The sequence below is a fragment of the Myotis brandtii genome, unplaced genomic scaffold, assembly GCF_000412655.1.
Source record: "Myotis brandtii unplaced genomic scaffold, ASM41265v1 scaffold1875, whole genome shotgun sequence".
Classification (NCBI taxonomy): Eukaryota; Metazoa; Chordata; class Mammalia; order Chiroptera; family Vespertilionidae; genus Myotis; species Myotis brandtii.
The window spans coordinates 190,551-202,162 of NW_005356961.1; the positions used below are offsets into that span (position 1 = coordinate 190,551).

Sequence of the window (11,612 nt, forward strand, 5' to 3'; positions counted from 1 at the left end):
CTCCTGGCTTGAGGGGTGGAGACCTGGGATGTAGGGGTGAGCAGGGAGGGCAGGCTTTCTCCTGAGCTCTTGCCCACCCATGGGGTCCTCCTGGGCTGCACTGACCTGTAGAGACAAAAGACACAGAAAGGAGAAGGGGTCCAGACACAGGTGGAGCCCTTCAGGAGGGGCTGGGCTGGTATGCCTTCGCCCTGGCTTTACCCTCTGTCTGACATGCCTTTTCTTCCTTTTTCTTTCATTCAGAGTCCTGTAGTCAGTTTCATCCCAGCTACCCCTACTGGGAAGGCATATCTTGCCCCACTAGGTAAGGTACCAAAGAAATTAAGGACCTCATTCCCCTAACCCAAAGATGTTCATTAATGGGAACTGTTATAATCTATATTGGTTATAATCTGTATTGAGCCAAACCAAGATTCTCATCTTTGTTGAGCTTACATTGTAGCAGGGGAGACAGACTTCAAACAATAATCATCCTATATAATAAAAGGCTAATATGCAAATAGACCGAATGGCGGAACGACCAGTCGCTATGATGCACACTGCCCACCAAGGGGCAGATGCTCAATGCAGGAGCTGCCCCCTGGTTGTCAGTGCACTCCCACAGGGGGAGCCACTCAGCCAGTGCTAAGGATGTCTGACTGCCAGCTTAGGCCTGCTCCCATGGGGCCTAGGCCATCAGTTGGAGATCCCCCGAGGGCTCTGGGACTGCGAGAGGGCGTAGGCTGGGCTGAGGGGCCCCCCCCCAGTGCACAAATTTCATGCACTGGGCCTCTAGTAATGTATAAAGTTATCTAGCGTAGCCCTAGCTGGTTTTGCTCAGTGGATAGGGTGTCAGCCTACGTTCTGAAGGGTCCTGGGTTTGATTCCAGTCAAGGGCACATGCCTGGGTTGCGGGCTTGATCCCCAGTAGGGGGTGTGCAGGAGGCAGCTGATCAATGATTCTCTTTCATCATTGATGTTTCTAGCTCTCTCTCCCTCTCCCTTCCTCTTTGAAATCAATAAAAATATATTTAAAAATAAAATAAAGTTATCTAGTATAACATAAAGTGATAATAAGTGAAATGGAAAAACAAGAAGTAGACCAGGCTGAGGGGTTAGGAGTGCCAGTAAGGGAAGGAAGGTTGCTGTAGTAAGTAGGGTAGTCAGAGAAGGCCACAGAAGTAACATTGGAATAAGAAGTTAAGGAGGTGAAGGAATGAACCATGCAGATAACTAGGGGGTGGGAGAGCATTCCAAGCAGGGGGTACAGGGAGTGCAAAGGTCCTTGGGTGGGGCCACATTTAGTGTTTTTGAGGTACAGCAAGGAAGTCAATGGGGCTTGAGTGGAATGAGCAAGGGAGAGTGGTGGGAGGTGATGTCAGAGAGGTAGGTAATGGGGTCTCATAGGACTAGGTTGTGAGGACATCAGCTTTAACTCTGGATGAGGTGTAAGTCATGGGAAGATTCTGAGCAGAGAAGAATAAAAAGACATGCTATGTTGTTGCTATTTTCTCAATAAATGTTTCTTAACATTAGTAGTGCTGTAAGTGGTATGTGCACAGCATGAATATGTCTTGGTTACATTCCATAGTCTAGCGGAAGAGACAGCCAATAAACGTATAAACTAAGCCCTGGCCGGGGAGCTCAGTTAGTTAGAATGTCATCCTGATATGCCAAGGTTTCAGGTTTGATCCCAGGTCAGGGCATATACAAGAATCAACCAATGAATGTATAAATGAGTGGAACAACAAATTGATCTCTCTCTCTCTCTCTCTCTCTCTCTCTCTCCCTCTCTCAAATTAATAAAAGATATATAAACTAATAATTACAAACTGTGTTAAAGAAAAGCACAGGGTACTATGAGAGAGGTAAGAAATGGGACTTGTAAGGACCTGGCCAGGTGAGGTTATCAGTGTGTGTGGTTGTAAAACTCCAATAGGAAAGCAAGTACCAAGGTAAGGCCCTGAAGTTGGATTGTGCCTGGAACATCGAGGTGACCAGTGTGGCTGGAACAGTGTGAACAGTGTGTGTGTGTGTGTGTGTGTGTGTGTGTGTGTGGGAGGGTAAGAGGTGAGAGGTCAGAGAAATGAGGGGAGGGGCTAGATTGTGTAGGGCCCTGTGAAGCCTTTGGCTTTCAATCTGAGTGAGATTGGAACCCTGGCAGAGCTCTGAGCACAGGAGGAAGGTGGCCCGACTTTTTAAAAAGTATTTTTACTGATTTCAGAGAGGAAGGGAGAGGGAGAGAGAGATAAAAATATCTCTATGATGAGAGAGAATCATTGATTGGCTTCCTCCTGCACGCCCCCCACCGAGGATCGAGCCTGTAACCAGGGCGTGTGCCCTTCACCAGAATCAAACCTGGGACCCTTCAGTCTACAGGCTGATGCTCTATCCACTGAGTGAAACCAACTAGGGCTTAACTTAAGATTTAATGGGGTCTCTCTCAATGCTGTGAATAGAACAGAATGGGAATGGGGGTGGAAATGTAAGATGTCTGGGGGAGATGACAGTGAGTAGTGGGAAGATTATAGATTATATTTTGAAGGTAGAGCCAACAGGATTTTTTTTTGACAAATTAGATGTGAGATGCGTAAGAAACTGCTCCCTGCCCTTTCCATTCTGGCCAAGTGCCAAAAGCTACCTCCATCCACGTGTTGCCACCTCCTTGCCTTTCCCCTCTCATGACATCCACCCTGCCTCTTCTCCCATTCTTCCCCCCCTCATGTATGAGGGAAATCTCACTTTTCTTTTTTCAGGTCGGACAAGCCTTTCCAATGACCCCACTCCATCCCTTTTTTCCTTTTTTGAAATTCCATACCACCTCCCCCACCTGAAGAGTTGGGGAGAGGTGGCAGATGAATCACCTCCTCCCGGATTGGTGAGCTTGTTTGACCGTCATGATTCAAGCCAGTCTACTCTCACCATCTATTGGCCTTATCATAACATATTGACTTACCAATCATTTCTAAGACCATTTCCTTTTCTCTGAAAGGCTCCTATGCTCCGCTAATTCTCCACTACGCTAATCCCTCTGCTATTCCCTCCTTTCATTGGTTGCTCTGCCTGTTTCTCTGTCCCCTTCCTTCCCTTGGAGCTGCACTTCTACCTCTCCCATTGGCTCTTAATTCTTCCCATCTTCAAGCATCACTCTCCTCCTTTTCATTCATTGGATAGGTTTTCCGCTCTTCGCTTGTACCGGTAGCTAGCTGTGCCTCTGTATTGGTTCCTTCAAACTCCCACCCTCACTGGTCTGGCCTGCGTCCACGTAACATTTACTATGGACTCTTATTGGTTCACTGACCCGCCCATCTCATTGCAGGTACCCTCCTTGGCCGCACCGCCCGCCCGTCACTCACCAGACTACATTTGATTGGAGAAGGAGGTGGGCGCACCCTGAGGGCCATAGCCTTGCTGCCCGTAGTCGCCCTGAGGCCCATATCCACCAACGGTGCCCGCAGCGGGCTGCCCGTAATCGGGCTGGTAGCCGCCCTGAGGCCCGTAGGAATCCTGGGGCCCGTACCCGCCAGGGCCCTGCCCATAGCCCGCCTCGCCGTAGGCGTCCCCAGGCGCCGGTTGCTTCTCAGGGGCACCAGGAGGTGCGCGTAGGAATGGGGCGGACCAGCCTGTCTCCTTGAACACAAACCACAGGTTGCCGAACCAGAGCACCAGGTTCAGGAAGCCGAACACCTGCGGGGAGATAAAGCCAGGTTGTCGTCCCACTCCCGTTGCCTTAGCGGCCCCAGGTAACTTCGAGGCAGTGCGCTTCAGGCATGGATCCTCGGGCTAATGAAGGGTGGTGGTTTCAGAAACCCAGACCACCGAGTCCCAGCGCATGAACGTCAATGTGCAGAAAAACCATTTTGGGGGGTGGGGAAGTAGGGCATGTCAGAATTTAGATTCCTGGGCCCGGCCAGCATGGCTCAGTGGTTGGGCATCGACCTACGAACCAGGAGGTCATGGTTCAATTCCCAGTCAGGGCACATGCCCGGGTTGTGGGCTCCATCCCCAGTACAAGGTGTGCAGGAGGCAACTGATTAATGATTCTCTCTCATCATTGATGTTTCTATCTTTCTCTCTCCCTCTCCCTTCCTCTCTGAAATCAGTAATAGAGCATTGGCCTGCGGACGGAAGGGTTCCCGGTTCGATTCCAGTCAAGGGCACATGCCCGGGTTGTGGGCTCCATCCCCAGTACAAGGTGTGCAGGAGGCAACTGATTAATGATTCTCTCTCATCATTGATGTTTCTATCTTTCTCTCTCCCTCTCCCTTCCTCTCTGAAATCAGTAATAGAGCATTGGCCTGCGGACGGAAGGGTTCCCGGTTCGATTCCAGTCAAGGGCACATGCCCGGGTTGTGGGCTCCATCCCCAGTACAAGGTGTGCAGGAGGCAACTGATTAATGATTCTCTCTCATCATTGATGTTTCTATCTTTCTCTCTCCCTCTCCCTTCCTCTCTGAAATCAGTAATAGAGCATTGGCCTGCGGACGGAAGGGTTCCCGGTTCGATTCCAGTCAAGGGCACATGCCCGGGTTGTGGGCTCCATCCCCAGTACAAGGTGTGCAGGAGGCAACTGATTAATGATTCTCTCTCATTGATGTTTCTCTTCCTCTCCCTCTCCCTGTCTGCAATCAATAAAAACATATTTAAAAAAGAATTCAGATTCCTGGGATGTTGGGATCTAGTAATATTGCATACATTTGTTTATATATTTGCACATTTACCTGTTACACATGCACATTTATCTATAATAATAAAAGCGTAATATGCTAATTAGACCTGAAGACCTTCTGGTCGAAGCCTGGGCTGTGATTGAAGCCCGGTCAGAGTGCCAGAGGGAAGCCGGGTGCTGGCAGCTGGGGGAAGGTAGGCCTACTCTTGTATGAATTTCGTGCACTGGGCCTCTAGTATTTGTATAAACTATAGTAAAATCTAAATTTGTGATATAGTAAAATATTAAGCATAAACTTTTTTTTTCTTTATTTTTAAAAAATTTTTTAAAAATATATTTTTATTGATTTCAGAGAGGAAGGGAGAGGGAGAGAGAAAGATAGACACATCAATGATGACAGAGAATCAATTACTAATTGGCTGCCCTCTCTGAAATCAATAAAAATATATTTAAAAAAATAGAAACATCAATGATGAGAGAGAATCATTGATTGGCTGCCTCCTGCACGCCCCCCACTGGGGATTGAGCCCACAAACCGGGCATGTGCCCTTGACTGGAATCGAACCGGGAACCCTTCAGTCCGCAGGCCAATGCTCTATCCACTGAGCCAAACCAGATAGGGCTAAGCATAAACTTTGATTAAATATATAAATGTACCACTAATAGATGGGTAAGTGTGCATATATATGTATACACAAATATATGTATAACTACACATCTATAAAGTATGTAAGCATACTTTTATATTAAAACAAATACATGTTGCCCAGCCAGCATGACTCAGTGGTTGAGCATGGACCTATGAACCAGGAGGTCATGGTTGGATTCCTCGTCAGGGCACATGCTCAGGTTGCCGGGCTCAACCCCTAGTGAGGGATGTGTAGGAGGCAGCTAATCAATGATTCTCTCTCATCGTTGATGTTTCTATCTCTCTCTCTCCCTCTGCCTTCCTCTCTGAAATCAATACAAATACATTTTTTTAAAAGAAAAAAGGTTCCAGAGGGTACTGAGTTGCTGGAGATTTTATATGATGAGGCTGGGGCTGAGATCCAGGTCTCCCAAACTTAATTGTACAGAAGATCTCATGTTCCCCTCTTGAGGACAGTTTGTGGTGTCACAGTAGTTACAATTGCTATCTAATCCTTCAAGGCTCTGTTGTTGGTATGCCTTCTCTGGGTATCTGAACTCTCTTATTCTCTCGCTCCAGCACATCCCATGCCAGACTATAAGTGACCTAGCCTTCCTCCCCAGCCAGCTTGGCCAGCTTCCCAGGGCTCACCACAGAGGTGTTGAGGCCAGAGGTCACAGGGTCTCTTATCTCCTTGCATGTATTCTCCTTCTGGTGGCAGCTAGGTATCCCCTTGATAATGGTCTCTGGGTCTGTGGCCATCTTCACGTCCGACAGCCCCTTGGCCCATGCCGATGAGCAAACCAGCCACATGAAGGCAAACACTGCCGTGGCCAGGAAGTCCTAGGATGGGCAGGGGAGAGGAAGGTGACACTTGTGAGTGGGCTGCTTCATACTGGGTTGTGGGACCTCCTCAGATCACAGGTTTTCTCGGGAGAGGGGAGTCCCCCAGAAGAGGTCTGTCTCTCCTCTACCTTTTCCCCAGCACTCACTTGAAGGTGGCCCTCCTAGCTTGGGCTTGTGGGTGACACAGAGGATGTGAGAGTGTGATTGTTGATATGTGTGTGTGGGTGTGGGGGAATTCTGGGGGATGGTTGTCGAATCTGTGAAAAGTACTGTGTCTTTCCAATTTCGTCTGAATGTGGGAATATGTGTCATTATGTGTCTGGGATGAGGGTATATGAGTACAGCTGTGTAGGAATCAGTGTGTCTGTGTGGCATGACAAGCACGACTGTCACAGTGAACCTCTGTGTGCTCCTTCCTTTGATCTAGACTGTGTGGTTGTGTGAGAGGTAACAGGCTTCAGGTGTAGGCCTGTCTGGGATTCTGTGTGGGCTGTGAGCGTGTCTCTGTCACTATGATTTAGTGTTCAGCACCAGCAGCAGTCGCATGTGTGGCTGTTATGATGGCTGCTTGCATGTGGGCCTGTCTGGGATTTGGTGTGACCCATGAACATGACTGGTTCCCCTGGATCCTGCATACAAGTGGATGTGGGGGCTCACCAGCACTGGTCCTTTGTTGTTTTCTCGGTACTTGTTCTGCATAAAGATGTAGGTGGCCAGAGCCCCCATTGAGTAGAGGAAGGCAAACACAGCCACGGTGACAAAGAATTCCGCTGATGAGGAGTAGTCCCCTAGTAGGAAGACTTTGGAGGTGCCCCCTCTGCAGTCAGGTGCATCAAAGTACACTTGGTGCAGCCTGCATAGAAAGGTAGGCAGGTGTGGCCCAGACTTTAAGAATCCTCTCCTCCCTGCCCAGTCACGAGTCCCCGCGATTGACAAGGTCCCCGGAAGAGGAGGAAATAACCATTCACAGAGCACCTACTGTGTACCAGTCACATTTCATTGGTTGCTCATAGCATCCCATGAAATAAGCTTTATTCATCTCTCATTTTAACAGAGACACCTTGGCCACTTGGTTACTCATAGAACATTCAAGGCACCCTCCCATTCCAGGATCTTTGCACTGGAATGCTCTTCTAGATATGTTTATGTCTTACTCCCTTCATCTCCTTCAAGCTTTGCTCAATTGTTCCCTTCTCAGTGAGGCCTTCCCTCATCTTACTATTTAAAATTTAATTCAACTCTTCCCTCCCAGCACTCCTTAGCCCCCTTCTTTGCTCCATTTTTTCACTGTAGCAGTGATACCCCAACTGACATACCATTTTCCTTGTTTTTATTTTTCCCTGTAATTACAGAAAGGCTGGGTTTTTCCCTTTGTTTTGTTCACTGCTGTGTCTCTAGGGCCTGAAACAGTTACATACCGTAGTATGCACTCAATCATTGCTATTTAATGAAATGTACAGAGGCTCAGTGTAGTACATTAACTTAACTAAAGTCACACAGCTGGAGAGGGAATAGCAGAGTTGTGATCTGAACCATTTATTTCCCCCCTCTATCATATCGATTCTTCTCTCCATCCTACTTCAGGTCCCCAAGAGAAAGAAATGTATGCATTACCTTTCTTCAGAGACTACAAAATAGGAAGAGACAGACTGACAGGAGGGGAGAAGGGATCCTGGAACATGATGTGTGTATTTGAGGGAGGGAGGGGCTGATTGGGAGGGTATGAGGCTAAGGCCTTTCTTGTGGTGTGATGGAGGAGGGGGTCATAGGGAGAAATGTGTGTGGTGGTGAAGTCACGGAGCTCGAACTTCAGATTGGGATGCAGGCTCCTGAGACTGAGCCGGTTGTGTCAGTGCCCTTGTGTAGCAAAGGTCCCAAGGCTTACACTTATTGATCCCCTACTATTTTGCATACATGCCTCATCTAATGATCCTCCTCCTGCAGTTCTCTAAAGCAGGCATTATTATACCCATTTTACAGATGAACAAACAGAGGTTCAGCAAGGTTAAGTCACTTGCTCAAGATTGTGCAGCTGCTAGATGTTGGGAACTAGGAGTTAAATCTGGGTTTGGGTTGTTGGGTTTCTAGTATGCTGGGTTGGGAGTGGGGATGTCCAAGGGGGGATGAAAGGCCCTTGGGGAGGTATTGGGATGGTGGTAAGTTGGTCAGGAGGACCCATGGCACAGAATTTTTCCTGGGAGACTTGTGGGTAAAGGGCAGATCCTCAGGACCCGAGGTCCTAGGCATGGGGGGTTTGGGGGAGTGACTTCAGATTTTTGTGGTCTTCTGACTTCTCAAAGGGCCTGCTCTCAGCACTATCCCATGCTGCCAACTCCCCCTCCTTTCCCAAACTTTCTTCCTTGGCTTCTGTGAACTGTTGTATCCTTGGTTGCCCCCCATCCTCTCAGACCACACCTCCCTGGCACCTCCTTTTCTTTCCACCATTGCTCAGAGCCTGTGCTGGGCTTTCCTGTCTTCACTCTGCCTTCTCACCATGGGTGATCTCCTGAGCCTCCATTTAAGTGCTCATCCCCCTCCAATTTCCAACTCAATTAATGACCTTTTTCCTGACTTCCTTGAACTTATTTATTTTCTTTATGCTAGCAAATACATATGGAGTGCTTATTGTGTGCCTGGCACTGTGCTAAACACTTTATAAGTATTAATTCATTTAATATTCATCATAATCCTGTGATTATTATCCCATTTTGTAGATGAGGAAATTGAGATCCAGAGCAGTTACATGATTTGTCCAAGTAGTGGAGGAGCCTCTGAAGCCTCTATTGAAATTGTGTCTGTGGGTCTCTATCTCCCTGCCAGTCGGGAAGTAAACATTTCCTTGAGCTCAGTAAATATCAGAATTGTTTAATGGAGTTGAATCATTCCCTGGAGCTAAACAGCACCCCCTCATTATTCTCTATCCTAAAACCCTGCATGAGGATCCGTTCCTTGAATTTCTCCCAATCTGCAATTATTCTCTTTATTAATTAATTTGTTATACTGTTGGCTCCATGAGGGTAGGGAGCTAGGTTTGTTTTGTTCACTGTTATGTCCCCAGCACTTCGATCAGTACCTGGCATATATCAGATTCTCAGAAACATGTGTATGAAATGAATGAGTTGGAATTAATATCAGCTAACATTAGTTGTGTGCATACTGTGTGAAGGCTATATATATACTTTTGCTTTTGAACCCTTTTTATTGCCCGTCTCCTGCTCCTCCCTTTCACTAGAGCAGAGTCAGAGGGCAACAGCCTATGCCCGTCTTTTGTTTTTTAAGTGACAGTTTATTAGTGAAGCAGTGGGACAGAGAGGAGGCTACTCCACAGGCAGAGAAGCCTATGCCTGTCTTGCTCACCACATGTCATAGAGGCCTAGAGCAGTGCCTGGCACAAGGTAGGTGCTCAGTGCATGTGTAGTGACCTGACCAGGTACAGTGTCCTGAGGTAAGGTCTGGGCAGGAGCCACTGGGGAGGTGTTGGTAGGTCCCACCCCACCCCCGTCCTCTCCCAGATCTGTTGGGGTCCCAGGGGTGGGCTAGGGTGGGGGCACACCTGAAGGGGTACTCAAATTCAACCTCGATGTTGAGTTGACTGTGGGTCTTGTTGGCACAATCCACGCTCAGCTGGAGCTCTCCACTGTAACTGCCGCATGTGGCAAAGGCGAAGATGGCAAAGACCTTGGGCAGCAAGGATGGGATAGCCATGGTTTGCACCTGGGATGGGGGTGCCCTCCTCTGGACAGATCAGGGCCCAGCACAGGCAACAGCAGATGGACTGGTCCCCGCCCCCACCCCCTAATCAGAGCTCATCAGACCCAAGGACAAGCTGATTAGAGGGGTGTGGCTGTCTCTTCCTGTCTTTCTCCTAATGTCTCTCTCTGTCTGTACCTCTCAATGATCTGACCCCCTCTCTCTTCTCTCTCTCTTCTGTCTCAGTCTCTCTGTTTCTGTGTTTCTCTCTGTATTTCTGTCTGTCTGTGTTCTCTTCGTCTCTATTTCTCTCCGTCTCTATTTCTCTCGGTATCTCTCTCTTTATGTGTTTTTGTCTTTCTCAGATGTCTTTTTGTATCTCTGTTTCTCTGCCTCTCCAGTATCTCTGTCTCTGTCTCCCCCCCCCCGTGTGTGAATGTATGTTTCTCTATATGTCTTTCTGTTTCTCAGTCTGTCTGTCTATATCTCCCTGCTGTCTTTCACTCAGTCTCTGTATAGTGTTCTCTCTGTCTCCCTTGTGCCTCTCTTTCTCTATGTATCGGCCTGTCTTTTTCTCCTTTCTCTGAGTGTCTCTTTTTCTGTCTTTCTCTCCCTCACCCATTTTCAGTCTCCACCTCTCTTCTGTGTCTATTTCTCCTTGCATCTCTGTTCTCTGTGCATCTTTCTCTGTCTCTCTTCTCTTTGTCTCTTTCTGTTTGTCTCTCTCTATCTCTGTATCTCTTTTTTCTCAGTATTTCACTCTCTATCTCCATCATTCCCTGTCTCTCATTCTCTATCTTTTTCACTGTCTCAGGTTTTCTCCTGGCTTTGCATCTCTCCCACAGCAACCAGCTTCAAGCTCCACCTCCCCTGCCTCTCTCTCACCTCAGGAGAGGAGATAAGACGTCACAATCTTCCACTTCACAACGGGGGTACCCTTGGCCTTATGTGACATCACTTCACAGCCCATCCATTCTCTGGCCCCAAGCCCCAGGGACTTTACCCTGGAATACAATACCACTATCCCCTTCTACCCTCAATCCAACCATCCATTTGTTGCTCTCCACCCCAACTGCACCCCTGCTCTTCCAGATCCCACTACCTGCCTCCCTCTCTCTCCCCATGGCCCAGACGACACTCACCCATTGCAGCACTTTCACAAAGCCAAGAGGCTCCTTGACCACCTGGAACTGGCCCCCAGCCACCAGCTGAGGAGAGAAATGGTGGGGAGGGGATGGGGTTGTTGGGGATGGAGAGGGAGGTGAGGGGTGCCACCAGGCGATGACCCCTGGGGATAGGGCATATGACCTCCAAGAGGGATTGAGGACATTCGTTTGGAGAGGGGGTGAGAAGGAGAAAGTGGCACTTCAGGGCAAGTGTGGGCACACCTTCTTTGAGAGAAGACCCTGGGGATATGGGGAGATAGATGGCTGAGGGGGTTGGGTGAGGAAGATGGGGTAAAGTCAGGATGAGTTAGGGAAGGGGAGAAGGTCTGAAATGGTAAAGGTGAGTCAGATGGATAGGGTGGAGCTAGTGAGGAAAGAGTCTGGGTTCGTTAGAGTGGGGGAGGGGGTCCTGAGTGGTGAAGGTGAGTCATAACAGAGAGAGAGTCAGGTTGGCTAGGGTGGGGGAGGGGTCTGCTGCGGTAAACGTGAGTCAGATGGTGGTAATGGGGGGGTCTGAGGTGATAAGGATGGGGAGGGGTTGGTACTGGTTAGAGAGGGGCGAGGTTCTAATGTGTTGAAGAAGAGTGAGATGGCAAAGGGTCTAGGCTGATTAAGATGGGGCAGAGCTGGGACA

At 48.5% G+C, this 11,612-nt stretch overlaps 1 protein-coding gene across 1 annotated transcript in view; it reads right to left on the bottom strand.

Annotated features, from left to right (window-relative positions):
• SYP (synaptophysin) overlaps positions 1-11,612 on the bottom strand; it is a 12,463-nt gene continuing 851 nt past the window's right edge. The window contains exons 2-7 of the mRNA XM_005864528.2: positions 10,955-11,020; positions 9,676-9,800; positions 6,780-6,975; positions 5,928-6,119; positions 3,336-3,666; positions 1-105 (exon numbers count right to left, since the gene is read on the bottom strand). Coding sequence (XP_005864590.1) covers positions 3,340-3,666; positions 5,928-6,119; positions 6,780-6,975; positions 9,676-9,800; positions 10,955-11,020 — 906 coding nt within the window. The 3' untranslated portion in view covers positions 1-105; positions 3,336-3,339. The remainder of the gene's footprint in view (positions 106-3,335; positions 3,667-5,927; positions 6,120-6,779; positions 6,976-9,675; positions 9,801-10,954; positions 11,021-11,612) is intronic.